The 21,402-nt window shown below is 37.6% G+C and overlaps 3 protein-coding genes across 8 annotated transcripts; 1 reads left to right on the top strand and 2 right to left on the bottom strand.

The window, feature by feature from the left end:
* Window positions 1–90: 90 nt before the first annotated feature.
* Window positions 91–5,571, bottom strand: Tsr (Cofilin/actin-depolymerizing factor homolog tsr). Its single transcript, XM_076784793.1, has 3 exons — window positions 5,153–5,571; window positions 849–1,091; window positions 91–744 (listed from the first exon to the last, which is right to left on the bottom strand). The coding sequence occupies exons 1-3, from the start codon at window positions 5,153–5,155 to the stop codon at window positions 544–546; spliced, it is 447 nt and encodes a 148-aa protein (XP_076640908.1). The 5' UTR covers window positions 5,156–5,571; the 3' UTR covers window positions 91–543.
* A 1,065-nt stretch (window positions 5,572–6,636) lies between these two features.
* Rtf1 (RNA polymerase-associated protein Rtf1) lies at window positions 6,637–11,267 on the bottom strand. The gene is made up of 7 exons (XM_076784711.1): window positions 10,948–11,267; window positions 10,192–10,450; window positions 9,716–10,120; window positions 9,409–9,646; window positions 8,611–9,337; window positions 8,258–8,525; window positions 6,637–8,191 (listed from the first exon to the last, which is right to left on the bottom strand). The coding sequence occupies exons 1-7, from the start codon at window positions 11,026–11,028 to the stop codon at window positions 8,085–8,087; spliced, it is 2,085 nt and encodes a 694-aa protein (XP_076640826.1). The 5' UTR covers window positions 11,029–11,267; the 3' UTR covers window positions 6,637–8,084.
* Window positions 11,268–12,792: 1,525 nt separating this feature from the next.
* Window positions 12,793–20,696, top strand: LOC143352345 (uncharacterized). 6 transcript variants are annotated; one of them, XR_013081905.1, is made up of 14 exons: window positions 12,793–13,519; window positions 13,660–13,809; window positions 14,395–15,020; window positions 15,101–15,277; window positions 15,407–16,035; window positions 16,109–16,468; window positions 16,552–16,801; window positions 16,874–17,082; window positions 17,155–17,293; window positions 17,353–17,609; window positions 17,672–17,837; window positions 17,900–18,072; window positions 18,169–18,268; window positions 18,975–20,696. XR_013081905.1 is itself a non-coding variant. In XM_076784709.1 (14 exons), the coding sequence occupies exons 1-13, from the start codon at window positions 13,009–13,011 to the stop codon at window positions 18,185–18,187; spliced, it is 3,666 nt and encodes a 1,221-aa protein (XP_076640824.1). In that variant the 5' UTR covers window positions 12,793–13,008; the 3' UTR covers window positions 18,188–18,208; window positions 18,975–20,696. The 6 variants fall into 6 exon arrangements, 5 of the variants coding, with proteins under 5 accessions (XP_076640824.1, XP_076640823.1, XP_076640822.1 ...); XM_076784709.1 differs by having other exon boundaries at window positions 18,169–18,208; XM_076784708.1 differs by having other exon boundaries at window positions 18,169–18,221.
* The last annotated feature ends 706 nt before the right edge of the window (window positions 20,697–21,402 follow it).

The raw sequence follows: 21,402 nt of genomic DNA, 5'->3' as shown, positions 1-21,402 counted from the left end.
CTTAATTATTTTTTGTATAACAAACCAAACAATAGAATTTCACGCAACATTAGGAGAATGTGGGACTTACTAACGAGGTTTCACATAAAGTCATTATGAAATGAATTTAATTTAAACATTATACAGCCGATGACAAAAGTGTAATGCTTTCAATCTTACTGCCTGACTGGTTGTAAACTGTTATTCTTTTACAAGTTATTCTTATAATTATAATAATAGTATAATATTAATATTATATCAGACAGATTCACACAACGTTTCGCAGTATGAAAAGTGATTTTTTTTCTTTATATACTTTTTCTGCTTTTTCCTTTTACGTTCTTTTCTTTTCTGCTAATGTTTACGCTCCCCAATGACTAATACATGTAGCGCAAATACTTGGTAATCGTTTCCGTTTAAAAGTGAAAAATGTGTAAAAACATGAACCTTCGATGCGACGACGGTACAGAGCATTATTTTTTTTGGGGAAGGGAGTTTGCGTATTGTTTTTCACTTGATTTCTCTCGTTTAATATTATTAATTTTGGATTCCGCTGATATACTCCTAATTCCTGTCGGTGGCTCGGAGCTTCTCCTCCACAGCTTCTTCGGAAGCCTCTGAAAGGTCTGTTGCCTGTATGTACTTTTGCACACCAACTAAGGATTTTTTCAGAGCATCGAAAGAACTCGAGTACAACATCTTCTTCTTAACTCTGGCCGTGTCGGGACACCACGACATCAAGAACAATTTTTGTTTCTTGGAGGCCTGAAAACCAAACGATTACCGTTTCAATGTTCACACGAATTACAAAGCAAACGAACGACCGCGAATCATCGAGAGAGAGAGAAAAAAAATAGTGGAACCGTTACCTCGGATGTGCCCTGACACTGGTGAGTGTATTCAAAGTCGAAAAGACCGTAGCGGCATTCTCCGCTGCCACACTTTTGCAAGTCCTCGAGGAAGGCGTCGTAAGCGGCATCCCGAGGTCCGATCACTTCAACGTCGATTTGCTTCTCGTCCTTAATGTAAAAGATTACATATCGATGCTTTTTGTCTTTTTTAATCTCCTCGTACGTTGTCTTACAAACGTCGGCCACTGTTACTCCGGATGCCTAAACGGACAAACAAGGAAAGACAGAGAATTAAATAAAGTTTGAAAAAGTTTCAGGAGACACGCGATCGATTGTCACGGAAGACAAATCATAGGTAGCGAGTCACAATACGTTGCATAATGGCTTGATGAACGATTTGTTTATAAAATGTTAATCGCACACGTTGAAATCGATATCGTGACGAGTAGAACTTGTAACTTATCGTCTCGACTCGTGAAACGTGTTATTACCGCGTTAGGCCGGGGAGGTATATTTTCATGATAACACGTTTAATTGCGTCCGATTCGTATGGATCGTCTCTGTACTCAACTAGTAAGCGAACGAACAACAAACAGTTTCGAATATCTCGAAGGTCAAAGACTGTCGAGAATTAGCTCTCGTAGTTTTACCACCCTACGCGTCGATAAGTGGGATTCCCCTTTTGGTACAGTCCGAGCAAAGATTTACGGAGGGCGTCAGACATCTTTCTACATCGGGATATATGTGGTTGCTGTTGTTGGCTATGACGAGGAGGGCAGTGCCAGTATCGGCGCTATCAGTGTTGGACTAACGTCGGCTAGTCTGGCCGTTTAAGCTTATTTCGCGGGCAAACGTGGGGGACGTACCGAAATAAAGTCTTCCCACGCACGAATCCGACGCTAAAACAGATCCAACGTCCATTTCTAAAGTTATCCGTTGCCCGTGGGCACGTGCCACCACGGTACAGAGAGGCCCATTCGATTATGTGTTTCTGCCACTCTGTGGAAATTCGTGAAATACAACCATGACACGACGTACTCGTCGCGAAGATTCTAGGGGAGAGAGAGAGAGAGGGAGAGAGAGAGAGAGATATGAGAAGCGTGTGCGTACGTGTATGCGAACCAGTTAGAGAGAGGGGAGTAGAGAAAGAGGAAGAGAGAGAGAGAGAGAGAGAGAGAGACAGAGAGAGAGAGAGAGAGAGAGAGAGAGAGACAGAGAGAGAGAGAGAGAGAGAGAGAGAGAGAGAGAGAAAGAGTGAGAGGGGTTGAAGAGGAGGGGAAGAAACGCCACAGATGCGCGACACGCACAGAGTGAAAAGTTCGAAGTGGGATAGCTATTTTTGAACGGCTTTCGTCTAGGATCAACACGCTTTCGAATCGAAAAAGTCTATTTGATCTGTAAGAAAATATGGTTCACGGTATTGACAAACATGGAGAACGAATAAGGATCCGTCGCTGTAAACAAGGAATTGCAAAACCGCTAAAATTAGTCGTCGGAAACGTAATTCGATATTTAAAGGAAGAGCGGATCTTTTGCCAGCCTAAAACGCACCTGAACAACAGCTTATTTATTGAGAAGAATGTTCGAGAGATCAAGGAGTCATTCTGAACGATTCTTCAAATAAAAATTTAGTATTTCATCTTTTTTAGAAACTAGCAAGTTATAGCTTTAATGAATTTGCTCATATGGTTAGGAGAATAGTACAAACTTACATTCAGAAAATTAATAAGACTGTAGTGTTATCGATGAAAATTATACCGTTTAGCAAAATAAAGTATTTACGCACGATTGGTAATGATTAAAATTTCATCCTGTGTTTATCACGAGGAATCTTTCTGTTTTTTTTTTCTTCTCGGTTTTCGTAAGATTGAGTATTTAACTGGGCGTATATTTCTACGTATGGTTAGATTTTCGCCGGTACAGTATAGTGAACGCGTAAGGGGTCGATCGGGGTGCAAAAGGGTCCGACGAAAAGTGTAACGTGGTTGGAGGATAGCCAGTGGATGGAGGATGCAATTCCTCGGTCGATATTCTGGCACGACGGGGGATGCCGGTTAGGGCCAGACTTGGCTCCCTCTAGGGCGTTGTTGTAAACGTCTCTTGTGTGTGGCACAAGGTCAAACGGAAGATGATTCACCGACAAGGAGCGACATGGTCGGCTGTTTGACTGCCGAGTAAACTGGTCGTTTACATGTATGGTTTCATACTCTATCGCTCCGGCGGTTAATAAAAAGAAAGCAACCGGTGTTTCACCTCTGTCACGCGACGCATGGACACCTTCTGCTCTTGGCTACGTTTATCGAAATCCGTGTGAAATTTATCGATGACTAATGGCGAGCACACGTATTATGCGTTTGCTCCAAAAAATTCGCTTCGCTATCCGTTCGAGATTCAAGATCAAAAATCGAGTCGCCCGAGAAATAGAGCGAGAAATATTAAAAGAAAAGTATAAATAGCAAATAGTACGCGACGAAGGGAAAAATAGTACATGTTTGTATGAATAGGATACTGCCAACAAATAAGATTGACCATCACAATGTCGAAGATAATCAGCTTATTCACCCCGTTTATGAAGGCGTCAGTGAACTTTGAGAGTCACTGGCCTGCAAGAACCGACCTCCTTACGGGCTCATTGAATTTTTCCCTCTCTACCAGAACTTCTCTTGTAGTTCACTGTCATCTTCGTGGCTAAACAAGAAGGGGGCGGGGGGAGGGGGATGGTTGGTTTTTCAAGGAAACTGAACTCTTCATTACCAAGGATACCAAGAGCGTCTGTCGGTAACTGGTATAAATATTAAAAGCTTATTCGGAGAACGGAGGCCACCGCTTGCGCCAGTTTCACATGGTTAAGTTTCTGTCGCCAATTTGCCGGAAACGGAACGCGACTACATAATTAATTCTTCCGGAACTTCGACTGACGCGTCGCCTGTAGAAGGAGCCGCCACGGAATTTCTAATCGTTAAGCTGCCCCAGGAATTTCGATGAAAATCGCAACCGTGCGGTATTCGATTCGCGAAAGAGCACCGACGATTCCAGACAGATGCTCAACGAAACAGCTTAATATCAACGATCATTGCAACCGACAGATAAACTAGATAAAACACTGATAAAACACTGGAAAAAACACCGATTCCACGATGCAATCGATTCGTCTACGTAGACATTCGCGATCGTATTGGCTCTTTGTACGAATCTGCTTCGCACTTGTGTAATCGTACTTTCGCAATTACGATTGCAAAGGAACAATCGGGGAAAAAAGAGACGTGAACGAGCAAGCAGAACCACAAGTAGTCGGAACGATAAATGAAATCGAAAAAGATAAAATACATCGACGCGGTTGAAAGGAGGCAGCAGGTGATCGATAATGGAGTTCGATATTTCAACATCGTGGACGGTCATTGGATATTCGGGTTTGGCATTAACTGATGCAGGTTATATAAATTTTTGGCAATTCCGACGGAAATTCGCGAAATATTTGTGCCCGTGACGAAATCGCACGATGATAACAGCGTTCGAGTACATTTTTGCAACGTCGACCACGCGAAATCGATGCGAAACATACCAGGACCAAATAGAAACAGGTTTTCGGAATTGATTCGACGGCAGACGAAATTATGCAAAAGTGTTATTTCAGTCTGTAGGAGACCAATTGCGAAGTTCCGATTACATCGAATAGTTTACACTGATCCGAAGCATGTGGTACGACGAATCGACACGATGAATCGTTAGGGATATTACAATTAAACAGGGGAGGGGGGATTGTCGTTCCCATGAAACGAATGATTTTCCCCGATCCTTGCAATGTAACGTTGCGCGACAGAGAACCGAACAGAAATTCGCCAGGATTTCCATGCGACTCGAGATACATTCGAACAAAATAACGACTGCCTTGATCGCTGATCGTGGAATATTTTTTTCCCGTCACCGAGATCGCAGTTGCTCTGTTCCGAGCCTGTGACTGTCGGTATCGCGAGGCTGGAAATGAATCATCCGTTTCCTGGAAGCGACGAGTATCGCGGCTAGCACGTTCGAATCTCGCCTAAGCGAAAGAAGTACCGAGTTCCCGTCGGTCTGTCGGTTAAATGCGTGAAAATCGCGAGCACACGGGGATGATCGGAGCAGATCGCTGTGCAAGGAAATTCACGAGCCGAAGGAATGAAAGAGTGATCGTTCTCGCGGCGTATCGCCGGGACAGAAATGGCGACCGGCGCGTCTGCTTCGGCCATAACCACAAAGTGGCCCCGTGTGCCGTACCGGTTTTCCCGGTGTCGGGATCGTTGACATTTTTCGGAAGGCGGATGCATGCATAGTAGAATATTTACCATTTCGTGATATCGTAGCCGGCGAGGAGAATCACGTAAACAAGCACTTTTAACCTACACTTTCGCGAGAGCCTCGGTTCTGGTGGAACTGGATAGGTGCAGTGTCCAGTCGCGGGGGTCGCGGCTCACGAACGAACGAACGGGAAGGGAGGCTCCTCTCGCGGCCAGCTTTCCGCGAATCCTGTATCCCTACGCCTGCGCGCGCGCACTTCTGATTAACTCGGTCTTGATTGGCCAGCCTGTGACTAACGAATATTCGTGATCCGTTTCGCACGGGGTTTTCGCATGAAAATTCGTTGGAAGCCCATTGTATCGCGCCACTTCTACAAATTTTTTCACAAGAAACTCGCGAATTAACGTCGTTTAAGGTGATTTTTGTTTTCGAGCCGATAGGACCGTTCCAGTGCGCAAGCGTTGTACGCCGCGCTCGTGCCGGTCGTTCGCACAGCTTTTGATTTCAACTGCAATACGATTTGTTTCCGGCTTGGTTTAAGTAGACCGTTTGTTCATACGATTCTTTGTTGGTTGAGATAATCGTTCAGTCGAATCGTGCAACAATGACATGTCATTTACAGAAATTAATCATCGATACAAGCTGCCGGTCGCCCTGGCCAATCATCGCAAGGGACGTGGGGAAATTACCTTATATGGGCAGCGGCATGCAAGCGACCGCATACAGACGTCGCGCGTCGTCCCGTGCGCATGTTGCATGGTTTGCATGCGCACGACAAGCAACATCGGTTACACTTGCGAAAAACACCGAGCCGTGACAGCACTATCTCGGCTAGGCGATAATCGCTTACGCACTGTAGATAAAAGCGAACACTCGACACGACTCTGTTCTTTACACTTGCTGAATAACATGATTTTTATTTCAGTCCTTTTACGTGTTATCAAATTGACACCATTTTGAAATTAAAGTCTTTCTATTTATGGTCATATTTAAATACATGTAAATAGGTTCAATCATATATCAGTTTCGAATGAATTCTTCTGAAATTGAAAAATCAAAAGACAGACTAAAGTATTCACATGGATATATTTCAGCTTAGATGTAACAAAATATGATTAAATATCATTTCTTAAATATCTTTTCTGTGTCGATGCGAAATTCAGGATATAGTCATACTTCTAAATACTGAGATATAATTATGTGCCATTGCACATCTTACATTTGCGTTTGACACAGTAAAAGATTTTTTAAATACAATTCGTCGAGTTTCTTTGTGTCGGAAATGATAAGTAATTTTGTTAACGCATGGTAATGTACAATATCAAGTAGGACAGAAAGCCATGACTTACAAGCATAACGAGCTATTTTAAAATAATGTATATAGTATATTTACAACACATCGATATAAAAACTGAGTATTATATTATAAGTCTTTATAAAATTGAATCCATTTGAAAAATAATCTACTGAATTTTTAAATTCCATAGAAAATAAATCGTAAGATCAATCTTATCTAAATGAAAGTATTAACTTCATTACAATTGTTTAATGGTATACTGCTTAAATACATATATGTACAATTTTGGCAAATTTCTGGATGTTGATAAATACATGTTGTATTTTTACAATACATTCTAATCAGCATTCTACATTAATATACGTATACCTGTAAATTGTCATACTAAACAAATTTTGATATCTTGAATGAATAAAATTTTATGCCAGCATTACCTGTTATCGGATAAATATTATTTCTTTCTGCTACTCTATCACCTAAATAAATATGTGTGATTAAAAAATGCATCTTTTTAATGTAAAGTATAAAACTTTATTTATTCAAGATATCAGATCCATGATCATGGGTAAAAAGAATTATCTAATGGACAGATGGAATACAGTAAAAGATACTTAATATTCTTGTAGATATTAGTAAAAATCACTAGCACAATACGATTCATACAGTATTTACCTATTTTCATAGAATAGAGTTAACAATAATTATTTGATTAGCTAGACGAAAGAAAAGTATACATCTAAAAATATTTTTTTGTTGTCATTTGTAGAGCAGTATATATATGAATTTAGCCATTAAATTATTTAAATCCTTTAGGGAATATGTACAAATTTCTTTTGCAAAACACATGCTGAAGCTTCCATAGCCAGATTATATTGGCAGTAATTTGCAGTGTAATTAACATTTGAAAAACACTGCAGAAGAATAAAAAAATATGATTAAATATATTTTCGTAATGTTGTGATATCAAGTAAATAATCATTGTATACCCAACCAATACTAAATTTGAAATATTTATGTAACTTTTTATACGGTGGTCGCTTGCTAATATTTATTTTACCGTACAGAACACGAAAAGGAAAACGTCATATAACGATATATGTCAATTTGATTACTATATCTATAAGCAATATCGATTTTCGTTATTCGAACTGTTTGTTCGTCATTATTTTTTTATCGAGATATAAATAGTTCTACATTTTAATGTTTTTATTCTTCTTTCGGTAGGATGAAAAGTATTTATATTTCCGTTGGAAGATAAAAAAAAGTTATATTACTGATACAGGGGAACAAATGCAATAACAAAGTTCTTAATCAAATAAATCAAATCATAATACTTTTTTAAGTACTCTTTAACAGTGTTCTTTAAGATGTAAAACATACCTTCACGAATAATAAAATAGCATTCTCTCGTACAGAACGCAGCAACTATGATCACGCGAGTATAATAACTATAGTAGGAACCACCTATATCCTTTTGAGAAGAAAAAAGTCAACATAACAAAATGTAATGTTATACGAGAACTATACATAAATTAGTTTCTCAGTTAAGATCCAAGATTTCGTCCTTGGTTTTACAATTAACCGGCATATCCAAGGACTAATATGTATAGTTCCATAACTACACAATTACGTTTAGAACTTATCCTTGCAATATCTTTTCGACTTCTAAGCCTAATAGAACGTTAGATAAGTCCTCGTTTTTTCTTATAATCTTCTAAGTTCAGAGATCGCCGAGGTCCTGTGTCTTTAATATTGCTAATAGGCTTCGGCAATACACTAACAGGATTATCTAAAAGAGATACATTATATGTGAAAACTCACGTTAAACAGTTTCAAAGAAAATCTAAATACTTACTTGGAATCGGTACTTCCAAATCTATTGTAATGTCGAAATCGTGGGCATTAAATAAGTCTTCGGTACTTTGTTTTTTCTTTGTCTCCTGTCCATTCTCTTTCTCGTTATTTGCTGCCACAGTGTCAGCTTGTTGAGGAGCTGTTTTATCATTCACTGGAGCCGCCGCTGCTACGTCGTCGTCTTCAGGTTTGTAAACCATTCTAGGTTTCGTGCTCCGTCTAGTGAATGGATCGTCTACCTTTTTACCCTTATTAGCTTTAATTTCTTCCTACAATAACAGACATATACATCAGTTTTACATGCTGAACAAGCTTAAATATTCCCGTAACGTGTCACAAAACGTATTGCATTACCATAATAGCTTTCTCCGCTTCTTCGACGTTTTTCTTCCGATTACGATCGTTGATATACGATATACTAGATATCGTCGCAGTGCGCATTTTATCAAGCTCCGAGGCACGTTCTTCGAGTTCGCTTAATTCTTGGTTCAGTCGAGTAGCGGTTTCGTCGTCACCTCTGCAATTAGCTGCATCTCTTTCCCGCATAAGTTGCGCTTTCTTCATCGCGTAATTATACGGATTCTGTTTAAATCTTTCCTTTTCTCGTACTATCTTCTCGATATCTTCTTCTTTAAATTCGTAAACTAAGGCTTCCTTAATGTCTTTTAATTTCTGATCAACTTCTTCGAACGTGGGCATGGATATCCCTTGCAAAGCACAAGTCTCTTTCCACTTGAAGAATTCAGACTCTGTGAATTCCTGATTCGACACGAATTCTAATCTAAACACGCGTTCCTGAGCACCGTGTCTCAATTTCAAGCCCTTATTTGTCCTAGTACCACCGAGTTGATAGATTTTTCCTGTCTCGCAAACTCCGCTAATTTCAGCCACTCTATAGACGGGTTTCCCGTTGTTATTCCCAATTCCAATTCTAACGAAGCAACCTTGTACCACTCTATCAAAGAAAGGTAAATGGACAAATCTTTCCATTTTATGGCGCGATAATCTAATCTTGTTGAGATCTTCCTTGGTGCTCACGTATATCGGTTTCTTCGGTTTAGCCTTATTACTAGTAACAGATCTGCAAAGTTAAAAGAGAATAGTAAGCATCATTGAAGTATGGATAACTCGTTTAAGAATAGAATTACGGACTTTTTATCGTTGTCAGAATCAGAGTCTCTACTGTCACTCGAAGACGATCTACGATGAGACGATGGCTTAGGAGCTTCTTCATCTTCACCGCTGTCCGATGAGCCACTGTCGTCCGAGTAAATATCGGATGCCTTGAGCTTCGTCTTGTTTCCGCCTTTGTGATCGTCTTCTAACTCTTCTTCTTCGATGTCCTTTGATTGTTGTTGCTGTTGCTCCATCCTCTGTTTCTCCTTCTCCTCTGATAAATAAAGGCAAAATGAAGACGATAATTTTTTAAATATTCCCTGCAATTTATAAGTTATTTTACCTCTTTCCTTCTTCTCTTCTCTTCTTGCTTTCAGGAGGGACATTGCATGGAACTTCTTGTCTTGTTTCTCTTCTATTGTTTTCTTACGATCCTTACTCCTCTCTTTAGGATCTGGGGCTCTGTCTACTTTCTTCTCTTCAGCATTCTTCTCCTTTTTCCTCGATTCCTTCTGCTTTTTCAATTCTTGTTTCTTGGCCATTCGTAGCTTCTTTTCAATCTCAAATCTAGTTTTCATTATTTCTCGTTGTTCAATACGTTTGAAGATTTCCTGTTCGCGTTCCTTCTCTGTCATTTGAGCGAGTCTCGCTTGGTCTTCCGCATCCCCCATCAATTTGTCATCATAACCATCGTTGAACTCCTCTTGACTGGAATCAGATACACTGGCATCCGAATCGGAAACCTCGCCTGTAAAAATGAATAATCAGCATCGTGGAAATTAAGTGGTCCAGGTGTTTAATTCCAATGAACAAAATTACCTTCCTCCGGTTCAGAGACTTTCTCGGGCTCCTTTTCGCCAGCACTTTCCTCGCTACTAGATTTTGTCATCTTTCGCTTGTTCCTCTTAGATGGCACTTTCTTTTTCTTATTTTTACCAGTCTTCGCACCCCAGTCATCGTCAGAATCTGATGTATCTGAATCATGTTTGTTATCCTTCTTGGTAGCTGCTGTATCTTCGTTCGACTGAGAGTCATCTTGACTTTTACCTTTCTTCTTCTTAGCAAGTGATAACAAGTCCTAATCCAGGGAGAAGATATTCAATTAAAACAAATTTGATGCACAAAATTTGAACTGCATATTGTATACATTTCTAGAATATAATATATCTTCGTTTTAATTTAATCAATCGATTAATAGAAGAACTATATAAGTTGTTTAATCTCTACTTGCGACAGTACAAATGGACAGAAAGATTCGCACTTTGATTAGTAATGTTCCCTCGAGATCGAAACGTGCGTGTTTAAAAAACACATTGCTTTTCGAAGACAATTAAAAGTTTGATAGGTATAAAAACCTGATCCCGCGATTCGTTAGCAATACAACAGGTTATGTAAAGTAAATTTCATTCGTATATCGTTGACAATAACTCGTAGTAAGAGCGTAGAACCGATTCAATATACATAACATTGCTATTAATATCGGGCCGCTCAACTCTCGGCCAGCGAAAAGTGAATTCGAAATGCAGCGCAGCCGATGTGCAACACGAGATTTTTATGTAAGGTTATATCATTTACATTTTCTAAGTCCGAGCCACTTTCCGACGCACTGCCACTACTGTCAGAATCTATGAGAGCTTGATTCTTTCTCTTTGGCATCGTCACGCAGATAACCGTACGGAGATCGTGAAAATTGCACGCCCTCCCGACAAAGACAAATCTAACGTCATGCAAGATACAATAAACTAGGAAGACCGCGTAGAACCGAAAACGTTAAATATAATGTATCAATGCATCAACGCCGATCCGAGGGTAGCGTTCACCACGCCACACATTATTTCATCGAACTCACAACACAGAGTGTCAGCGACGCTCTGTGAGTGCTCTCTGCTGTACCGTTCAACCACAGACTATACCAAGGACGAAACTCTTCTCGAAACATCTAATACTCATTATTCCCAAATTCGATGACCTTCAGATCCTACATACACACCGCGTTGCTGTTTCTTTTTCTTTCTTATTTCTTGTTGAAAAAGAAAGGAAAAATACGTGTGAGAAGTTGGAACTGCTTAAAAGCGCGACAATATTTGAACTTCATCCAGACATTCAGGAATTTGAACAGCAACACCACAGACGAGGTATAGGAGTAGACCAATCACCATATGGGGTTTCGTGTCTCACAATCTGAAATACCCAACAACTAGATATCTTACGCCCTCTACGCTGACGAACGATAAATGTTGCAACTAGATCCACGAGAAGCTTAGACCCTACTCTAGAGCCCCGCGGATGTGAGACAAAAAAATACATTGGGTGATTGGTCTACTCTTTTACCTCGTCTGTGGCAACACGCAAGTTTCATTTATTAGCATTAATGTTTAGTTTACCATATTAAACATAGACGGCGCAGATAGTACGATTTCAGAATAGCGCTAAACTGAAATTGCATATTTGAAGCAATGACAAAAAATTGTTAAACTAATAAGGTATTGATTGTCATGAACGTCATTGATAACGTTCATAATTGATTCTATGCATTCGTGGTACCGGTGAAATATCATTGTTTTAGTGAAACAGTTATTCACTCTTGGTTTCGACCTATTTTGGCTGGTGGAATTGTTTCCTAAAATATCTACTACGCATCATCGGAAACCTTATGTGTTACGAAAAATGCTTTGTAGTATTATTACATAGGGTGCTTCCGAAATTGTTCGTTGAGTAAAAAATAGGAAAATAAATTTTATCATAATAGAACACTCACTTAGGACGTCTGTTCATCATGCGCCTTTTCTACTTACTGTAAACGAAAACATGTACGTAACAAATAACTTTCTGAATCTGTATCTTTAAAATTCGTTTAGTAGATTCATATTTTTTTACCGTTACTAGACTACGCATTTCTCTTCGGTCGTGTGTGATTGTATCTTAATTTCAAGAACACCTTTTATATTATTTATACCATAGAACATTTTGCCAATAGATGGGAATATTGTTTCTTATAGTATGATGGAATATGTTAGAGATGCAACTTTAGCGTTTTTCGGGAACTAATATTTAAGGTGCATGCGTCAGGAAGTGTACGCCATGAATATAGTTTCAGAATATTTTGATACACATCTGCCGGAAGCTCATAATTAAGTTATACTAAATACAGTTTATAAAATTGTAAATCCAAGTTTGTAGTCGAAAATAGTTTATTGCATCTATACGTGTCGATTAACTAAAATGATGTAACATTTGCATTTGGCTGTACAAGTTCCTGAACACCTAAACAGCTTTCAAATATTGCCGCCCTTTTCAACAGTTCTGCTCTTTCTTTTTCATCCAATTGCTCACAGAAAAGGACAAAGATATTAACGTACAGAAGCAGCAGTGCTTTCTCATTGCCGTTAGGAACATTTTCAACGTTCGCACTGGCAATCGTGAATGTTGACACTTTTTGCCGTCAATGGCGTACGATAGACGCACCTGTGTCGATGTGTCAGAGAAATTTTGTACTATATTGGATTTTGTATGACGTTACCGTCAACCAGTGAAATGTAATTATAGGAGTGGCATTTACGAATTAATTGTAATAGATAGTAGTGTCGTAGAGAACCGGAGCATTCTAATTACGGATGTTTAAAATTAGAATGTTCAATGGCTGTGAATATGGAAGTAGACAAGAGCATGTCCGAAGAGGTTGACACTCAACTTTCGGCAAGCAATTCGATGGATTTTAAGGACGGCGTTCGTCGCGAGAACAACGAAAACGTACAAGATCTCCGGCATCCTTATTTGTCCCCCGAAAATACAACAATTAACAACCACAATCGAAGCGATCGAACCATTCTATACGCACAACTCGACGGTTCCGAGGTTTACGCGAATGAATTACCCGATAATCGAGAATTAGAAAATAAAGAAAGGGAGGACAGTATAGAGAATAAAAAGGAAAACTTGCCCAAGAATATGAAGCTCTTACAGAACGATTGTAAGGACGAGAAACCGGAGTTAACATCACAAAATTCTACAGACAGTCATATGTCCCAAGCTCCATTAGCTTTTACAATTGATTTTGGCAACAAAGAAATTGATACAACAAAATATCAAAATTTATTCGAAAGGTACAATGCCAGGCATAAAAGAAATCTTTCTACCTCGAAGGTAGGTTCTTCAATGAATCTTTGTGGAAGCTGCATAAAACATTAATCCTTGTTATTAAAATATATATAAACATTGTCTGTAGGAAGTGGAAACCTAAAATTCACTGCACAGTGTAACTAAACTGGGAATTTAATTTTCAGGTAGAAATGAACACGAGAAAAAGTGGCACATCATTTTCTGCTAATTCAGTGCAAAAACAAAAAGTATCTAGTACACATTCTGAGGGATATTTTAGCAGTGAGGATGATACGAAAAGAAAAACAGATCAATTGTCAGAGAAATTAAAGCAGCTAGGTAATTTGATTCATTTAAATTTAATTACTAGAGTTGTCTTTTGTAGACATGATTTTTATTAAATTGACATTTAATTGAAAGTATTATTTAAATAATGTAAATCAGAAGTTATAGTTTGCCACAAAAAAATTGTTATATCTCTCCTGGTTGTACTAATAAAACATGTCTAACTGCTAGCATAAAAGTTGAATAGTTTTGTTTAATAAACAAATGATCAGTTTGTATTATTCAAAATAATGCTTGACTGTTTTTTTAAATCATTGAAGACCATTTCCTTTTGAAGAGCCGAATGCTGTGTAATGGATGACTATATCAGTAACGTATGAGTCATGGTGAAGTCACCTGTACTATGCTTTTTAATATTCTTCTCATGTATCTCCAATATGTTCACAGTATGTAGGCTGTCGACACATTTAAGTCTTTAATACCACATTCATATTAAATCCTTCAATTATATTCGATTGACAAATTCTGGTTACAGCACTTATATATTAACATTAACAATTAATTTTCTTTTTTAGCTTTTTTATTTGTATTTCGTGCTTACGAAAAATATTTTGTGAAATGGTAATATATTTCTTTTAGGTTCAAGACCACTTTTAAAATCGTCCAGCGCTGCAAAAAAACCCGAGCCAAATGCAAAAGTAACGAATTTTCAAAATAAAGAGGAAGCAATGACTAGATCATTTGAACAATCAAAACAAAATAAACACCCTCATAAAAATCTTTCTCTGGAGCTTAATTGTTCGGAGAAAACGAATACAATAACATATTGGGGTCCCCAAAAGTCTGCCACTATAAATGACTTGAGTCGAATTCAGTCTAACAATTACGACGATACTATCAGCGAAAAACAGTACACGAAGAACATAGACCAAGAAGACGATTACGGACATTCGTCTGACAATGAAAAAGTATCGAATATTAGTTATGCTAGAAGCAAAAGTATCAACTCGAAGGAACACAATTTATCTAGCGTGAAGTATACGGTAGAAATGAATCCAGATCAAACAACCGAGACCAACATAGATACTTTCAATGTTAGCAATATTGATGCAGGATCTGATGGTGAAGTCAGTGAAGCAGGAACGTACACAATACACAAAGATTACACTGACGAAGAAAAGGCGCGGATGGACATCGACAAAGTGTTTAACGTCGGCGTTTTCACTGAGGATGAGAGCAATGAAGCATGCATTCATAGCTTTAAAGTAAATTAACTCAAATGTTATTCATTAACATTTCACATAGCAACGGTTACTTATAAAACTAAAAATATTTCGATTTGTAGATGAGTGCTTCGAGGGATAACAATACATGGATATCGGAATGGGCGTCTCAAGTAGCAGAACATAATTCTCTTCCACCGGTGATAGGTGGACCAACCGGCCGCACTCCTCCACTAAGTCCTTCCAAAATACCGTCTCCTATTCATACTAGATCTCAAAGACTGTCTCGTAGTCGTAACGTAAGTTTCTGTTGCATAGATTGCCACTGGATGGTGGTTTCGTCTCGAAATCGCCGGGCCGTAAAATGTTAACACGTTAAATGTCTCCTTATTACGATACTTATGTGAGTATTATTACAACATTTTTAGGAGCAAAGCGACAGCAGTTTAGACGCGGAGTCCTACTTACGAATGAAGGAGCGAATTGGATTAATATCGAACCAACACATACTTATCGATTCCGGCGGAGAATCGGATGATGACACCAGCAACAGTTACAACACCCCTCCACACAGCTCACAACGGACACCGGTGCATGGTGCATTAGCAAGGCGAGGAAGCTTATCCGAATCCCTCTTTCGGCGAGTGAATATCAGCGAAAACAGGAGAAGTCTTCGCAAATACTTAAGTTCAAACAAATCTAAGACTGAGGATGCTAATGCAGAATTAAGTAGTCCGTCCAAAGATTTTGCTTCCCTTCATCTAGGGAAGCGAAGTAGTTCCTTGGACAGGAGAGAATATACATCCGACACAACCGAGTCCAATACGTCCAGGAGAAGTAGTATGAAGTATTATCAAGACGACGAAACGAAATACACAACTAGCCCTGTTTTAAGCCGTCTAAGACCATCTACGCCGAAATTAACTAATAGTCCGATCGTAACTCGTAAGACAGTGACGAAAATTGTGAATTCGCCCGTGCTAGAAAGAACTAAGCACTTAACGAAATCCTCTCCGCAAGCTAAGAATATCGGATATTTTACTTGTGTTGAAAACAGGTGGGTAGATCGAACGACAATCAAGACTACTTCGTTTATAGAGTACTACAACAATTTTCTTTTTGTCTTGCAGTCCATACATGTTAAGGAAATCTAATAGTACAGCAAGTTATCATGAAGGAACCATTGGCTTTAATAACAAAGATCTACTACCAAAAACGAACAGTGTTCTCCAGAATAGTCCGAATCTTCAACGTAATCTAAGCATCCAAAGATCGTGCAGCAACGCGAACATTAGAAATATAAAATCACAGAGTCAGTCTTCGCGTCGAAGTAGCTTTAACAGTAGTGACATCGAAAGAACATCTTCCGGGGGAAGATGTCTCGCTGCTTCCGATAGCAGCAGCGAAACCGGTGAACAGCAAGTCAAACCTTTAGCCACAGCGTCTTCCGGAATCAAGTTGAATCGAGCTTTTAGCATAAGAAGGGCAAGGTACTTTCCAAAAATAATAATATTAAATAATAATATAATAATAATATAATATTAAATAATGCAAACTGTTTACTGTCTTGTAGATTAAATTGCGAGTCCGATACAACTCCGAATACCACTCCGGAAGAGAGACGCAGAAGAGCACAGAGCGAAGTGAAATCAATACCTTCACAAACAAATAAACAACAGAATTATCATCGAAGTCGTGCAACTAATGCCAACACGCACAGTAGAGAACCTCTAAAGAAACCGGAACCTGTAAAACCTAGGGCCGTATCCTTGTCGAGGACTGATAGCACCAGACTTAGTATACGAGTACCGAAATCAGCTCACGTAAGAGTTACTGAAATTCTTACATATGGATTTTCTATATTCATGCATTTGAAATTGTTAAATTATGTTTAGCATACTGTGACGGCACAGCGACCCAATCAGAGAGTAAATAAAGATCAGAAGTCTGGTAGAAGTAATTCAACATTAACATCAAAGGAAGTAGAGTTTCAGAATTGGAAGAGAAGAAAAAGTTACGATCCAATGAAAGCAGCTGCTGAGGGTAGGAAAAAGTTAATGGATAACACGAAGAAACATCACAGTACAGAAGATAGTACAGGAAAGTGAGTACTCGCTGTATTATAAAATATTTGCTATGCATCAATAGCATTTGTTTTTAATTAATATTCTTACAGTCACGATAGTTCTGTGTTACGATCGGCCAGCTTCCATGGAACAGGAGGTGCTCTCTCATTAGCTAACGAGTGGTCTGACAACGAATTAAATTTTGCTCCGAATGACAATCAAGTACCTCCACCGTGTAGTCCACAGTTGGTAGGTACACGAGAAAAAAAATGTTCCAGAAATGTTACTGAATCTTTTATTTTTAATAGGAAAGCGATAGTGATCTAGAGACGTCTTATTACTTGCAAACAACGCAAAATGTCGTCTCAGCTATGTCAGCTCGAATTACAGTTTGCCGTTCACCCTTAATGGACTCGGATAACGAAAGCGACGAAGACACTAGTCATAGTTTGCATAAAGATATGTCGAAAACGTTACGCCAGCCTAGTGATACAGAAAGTAGTGACGACCGTCAGCCTAACACACAGAATGTTATCTCGAACACTAAATATAATAGAGCGTTTAGGTATGTAACTATATATTCTATCATCTAATGTTACAAATTTTTCAATGAACCTTTGTCCGCAGTTTACGCAGAGCAAGATTAGAATCTCAGCCAACAAAACTACCAACAAATGTAAATAATAAGAAATCCGTGACGCACGAGACTAGGGCAAAATCAGAGACCATTACGAGTATTAGTAGAACTGATTCTGGCCGTTTTAGTATGCGATCGAGTAGAACTTCGAATACGGTATGTCAGATTTTCTTTTGAAACACCGTTTGAAAATATTTTTACAAAATCGTTCGTTTTAGGGTTCTAAAACAAAACCAAAGGAAACTAGAAAACCTGCGATGCCAAATGCACGGGAAGTCGAGATGCAAAATTGGAAACGCCGTAAGAGTTACGACCCTATGAAAGCAGCCATGGAGGGGAGGAGAAAAGCAGGATTGGCGAAGAAAACCGCGAACGCGAATCTCTCTCCGAGGTGAGTAGCTGTTCGCGTTTGCTAATGGAGAATATGATACAAAAGAATTCTGTTGTTTCATTAATATAAGAAGTAATTGTTTCACTGTGTTGGTAGGACTGATAGCGATCGATAATCTAATGATAGAGACCGTCAGGTACAAGCAAGTGGTACGAAACAGACTTGTTTGATTTTGTGATGTAGATTTTTTTAAGAGGTACATACATCGAACCTATTGCAACTCTCTCATACCTTTCGCTACTATCATCCAGCCTCTTAAGAAAATCGCAATAATGCTGCTTCTTGAATTTATTTACTATTTACATTCGTTCATTCATTGCCTATTGCAATGCAACTCTTGCACTTTTAATCTATGAATATTATGGATGTGTCGCTTCATTATTTTTATAAATTATTGATGTTGAATAGAGAATATAAAATCCATATTATTCATTGTTCATCTCCTGTTTTCATTTACCGATGTTTCAGTGACCTGAGTTACAGAAACATTTCATCGTTTCTATCGCAAGGATATTTCTCGTAAAGGAGATAGCTAGAGATTACACTAATACACCTTATAATGAGTGTGCAAAGTCGAAACTTTTCAGCCTAATTTGTTGTGGCTTATTAATGTGATACACAGCTAGATTAATTTTTGAGCCTTATATTTATACGTGTTTGATTTGCATGATTCAAGAAAGAACCAAAATCTGTTCTTGGTTCGATGGACTTATTTCTTGACTGTTTTTGTATAGTTTTTCCGATCGAAATAGGTACAGTGATCCGAAACATCCAGATATCGTGTATAGACGTTTAAATAGACAATCATTCATTTTAGAGACACACAATCGATTCATTTTAGTAACTGGTTCTTTCTTCACGTTGTTTTAGTTTAAGGAAACTATCATTTGCTTTGTTTTTAGTCACGTTGCAAGGTCACGCAGTTTCCATGGCTCATCAGGAGTTGGTGTTATCGATTGGAGCGACGAAGAATTGGCTATATCTGCGGATGAATCGACCGTTTATTGAAAGTCACAATACTAATCGCATAGTGCGAATGAATTCAGTTAAAACGAGATGTTCAGCTGTAGTAGTCGATGTATATAAAGAGTAAGAGAATCCGTTCTTACCAGAATCGCTCTATAAATAGTTCTATACATTTAAAATTATATTACACAGTGAAGAATGTTAAAAGATCTTTTCTATATTAAAAGATTCTATTTTTTGCAACTTTTAACATTAAGAAACTATAGATCTATACGGCTATCAGTACTGCTCTAAGTTAAAAGTATCACTATTTAATGAAATTGATGCGCAACATTATATCATTAATGATTCAATACTCTTGTATTTCAGTTTTGCTTCTATCAGAGATAAAACAGTGATTTTCGTATATTAGTATAAATGCAGTTGAGTTTCGAGTGTTGAATGATTAGGGAAACGAATACATCAGAATTTTCTGAAGTTTGTGGTAATGAAAATATAGTTCCAATCTTAGGGCCTAAGAGTAACGAATGCTAAATATACAAGAATCGTGTGTGTTACATTGGTTTAATTGTTATTGGACCAATAATGTAGCAGTATAAAGACATCTTCGCATTCTAGGTTGTACTTTAAATTTTATTTGTGTTTTGAACTAACATGTTCGCTCCGCTGTAGCCCTTTCTAGAAAATACTATTTTTAAATAGTATTTTATGCTCTCTAGCTCATTTTAATCAAAACCCATTATACTTTCTTATACTATTTAAATTAATATGCGACAACAATATAAAACAATGCTTTGTGTCTAAAAAAAAAAATAGTAAACTATTACTTTCGATTGAATTAGAAAAATAGTTCTATATATCATGAACTCGCGTATGGGCTACCTAAGTACACTTCAGTGTAATTTTTAGAGACATACATGATCATTGCTATTTGCTGCTGAAACGTGCAATGAATTATTGTAATTACTTTTTTCATCGAATAATTTAATGTGATCATAATATGCTTTAAGATAGTAGTACGTATTGAAGTATTATATTTTATTATTGACCAATTTAACTGTACATTTGTTTGTTTATTGCGAAGTCTGTAAATATTAGGAAACTTTGAATTGATCATACAAAAAAACTGGAATCTATCTTGCACACTCGCTTGATCAAATTAATGCGATTTGTGCATTTAGAATAATATGAATAATCTAGTAATTATGTAAAGCGCCGATACGTATGATCATAAAACATTTCTTAGCAAATATTAATCAGTCCTTGTTCAAAAGTTCACGTTGTTTGGTTGCGCTGCTTGTTGCTCTATTATAAATTTATAGATTACTTCGGATGCTATGCGAACCAAACAAATTACTTTTGATGCGTTTGTGCATTAATATATTAATCTTATTTTCCATAAATTCTTTGAAGCATGAGAGATTGCATATCATTTTATGAAAACTTATGCAGAGAAAAATATCATATCGTACGACACATATAGGAAAAAATCATTGATCATCTGAAATATAATGTTATATTTTATTTAAGGTTTACTTTGAGAAAGACTCCATTAAAAAAAAAAGAATTGTATGTTTTGCACATTATTATTATTATTGTCAAACTGCACTTTGATTGCTGTATGTTTTTGTTTTAATAACTCAAGAAGGTGCTCATTACACAGTTTGTTTATTTTAGTTCACCACATCCCACCTTTCCAGTTTAAGCTATACAATTCGTGATGTAAATACGGCTTCTTCTTGCAAATACTATTTACCAGTTAATTAGTTATAATTTAACTTGTACTATGTACGAATAATCTTCCAAGAATGGTGCAAAATAAGTTTCACGTTATAGAGCATTATGTCTATAATATACAGATTTCTAATATCATGTTAAAAATATCAAGGAGTATGTGTAATATTGTTGCATCTTGTTTTGATATGAGTGTTCGTTTTATGCTCTTCCTTCGAATCAAAGAGGGCTTCCACTGTGAAGGTCACTGTGATTATAAAAATCGATACCGCATTATTTCTTATGTATGAGGAACGCATAATAATTACGTTCCCCTTTTTAGTTGCAAAAGCGAGAATCATAATATTTTATGCTTGTCATCAATTGCCGACGAATCGCATCTTCATTTCCTCAATTTACCATAATGATAGTGTAATGAAATGAAGACAATTTTATTACATTTATTATTTTTCTAATGTTAGAGGATGTAGAAATAATTCATAAATTGTGGATATTGGCAAATTGATAAAATGTTCAACATCCAATGGCATAAAAACATTCATAAAATTTATGTTTCATTACTTTTTTTCGTAGATTAGTCAATAAAAATTTGTATAACGATTTGTAATAGAATTATTACATTATAATTCT

Source organism: Halictus rubicundus, chromosome 3 (assembly GCF_050948215.1).
Source record: "Halictus rubicundus isolate RS-2024b chromosome 3, iyHalRubi1_principal, whole genome shotgun sequence".
NCBI classification, from domain to species: domain Eukaryota; kingdom Metazoa; phylum Arthropoda; class Insecta; order Hymenoptera; family Halictidae; genus Halictus; species Halictus rubicundus.
Note: the sequence above shows the minus strand (reverse complement) of the source record. Positions and strands in the feature narration are given on the sequence as shown.

What these genes read in the sequence shown, in the direction of transcription:
- LOC143352345 (XM_076784707.1), top strand. Translation starts at nt 13,009, where the DNA reads ATGGCTGTGAATATGGAAGTAGACAAGAGCATGTCCGAAGAGGTTGAC. An exon ending in GACTGTCTCGTAGTCGTAAC is followed by an intron (nt 15,278 to 15,406) that starts GTAAGTTTCTGT and finishes CAACATTTTTAG; the next exon opens with GAGCAAAGCGACAGCAGTTT. An exon ending in ACAGAAGATAGTACAGGAAA is followed by an intron (nt 17,083 to 17,154) that starts GTGAGTACTCGC and finishes ATATTCTTACAG; the next exon opens with TCACGATAGTTCTGTGTTAC.
- Rtf1 (XM_076784711.1), bottom strand. Translation starts at nt 11,028, where the DNA reads ATGCCAAAGAGAAAGAATCAAGCTCTCATAGATTCTGACAGTAGTGGC. An exon ending in AAGCGGAGAAAGCTATTATG is followed by an intron (nt 8,526 to 8,610) that starts GTAATGCAATAC and finishes CTGTTATTGTAG; the next exon opens with GAAGAAATTAAAGCTAATAA. An exon ending in TTTGGAAGTACCGATTCCAA is followed by an intron (nt 8,192 to 8,257) that starts GTAAGTATTTAG and finishes TATCTCTTTTAG; the next exon opens with ATAATCCTGTTAGTGTATTG.
- Tsr (XM_076784793.1), bottom strand. An exon ending in AGTGTCAGGGCACATCCGAG is followed by an intron (nt 745 to 848) that starts GTAACGGTTCCA and finishes TTTGGTTTTCAG; the next exon opens with GCCTCCAAGAAACAAAAATT.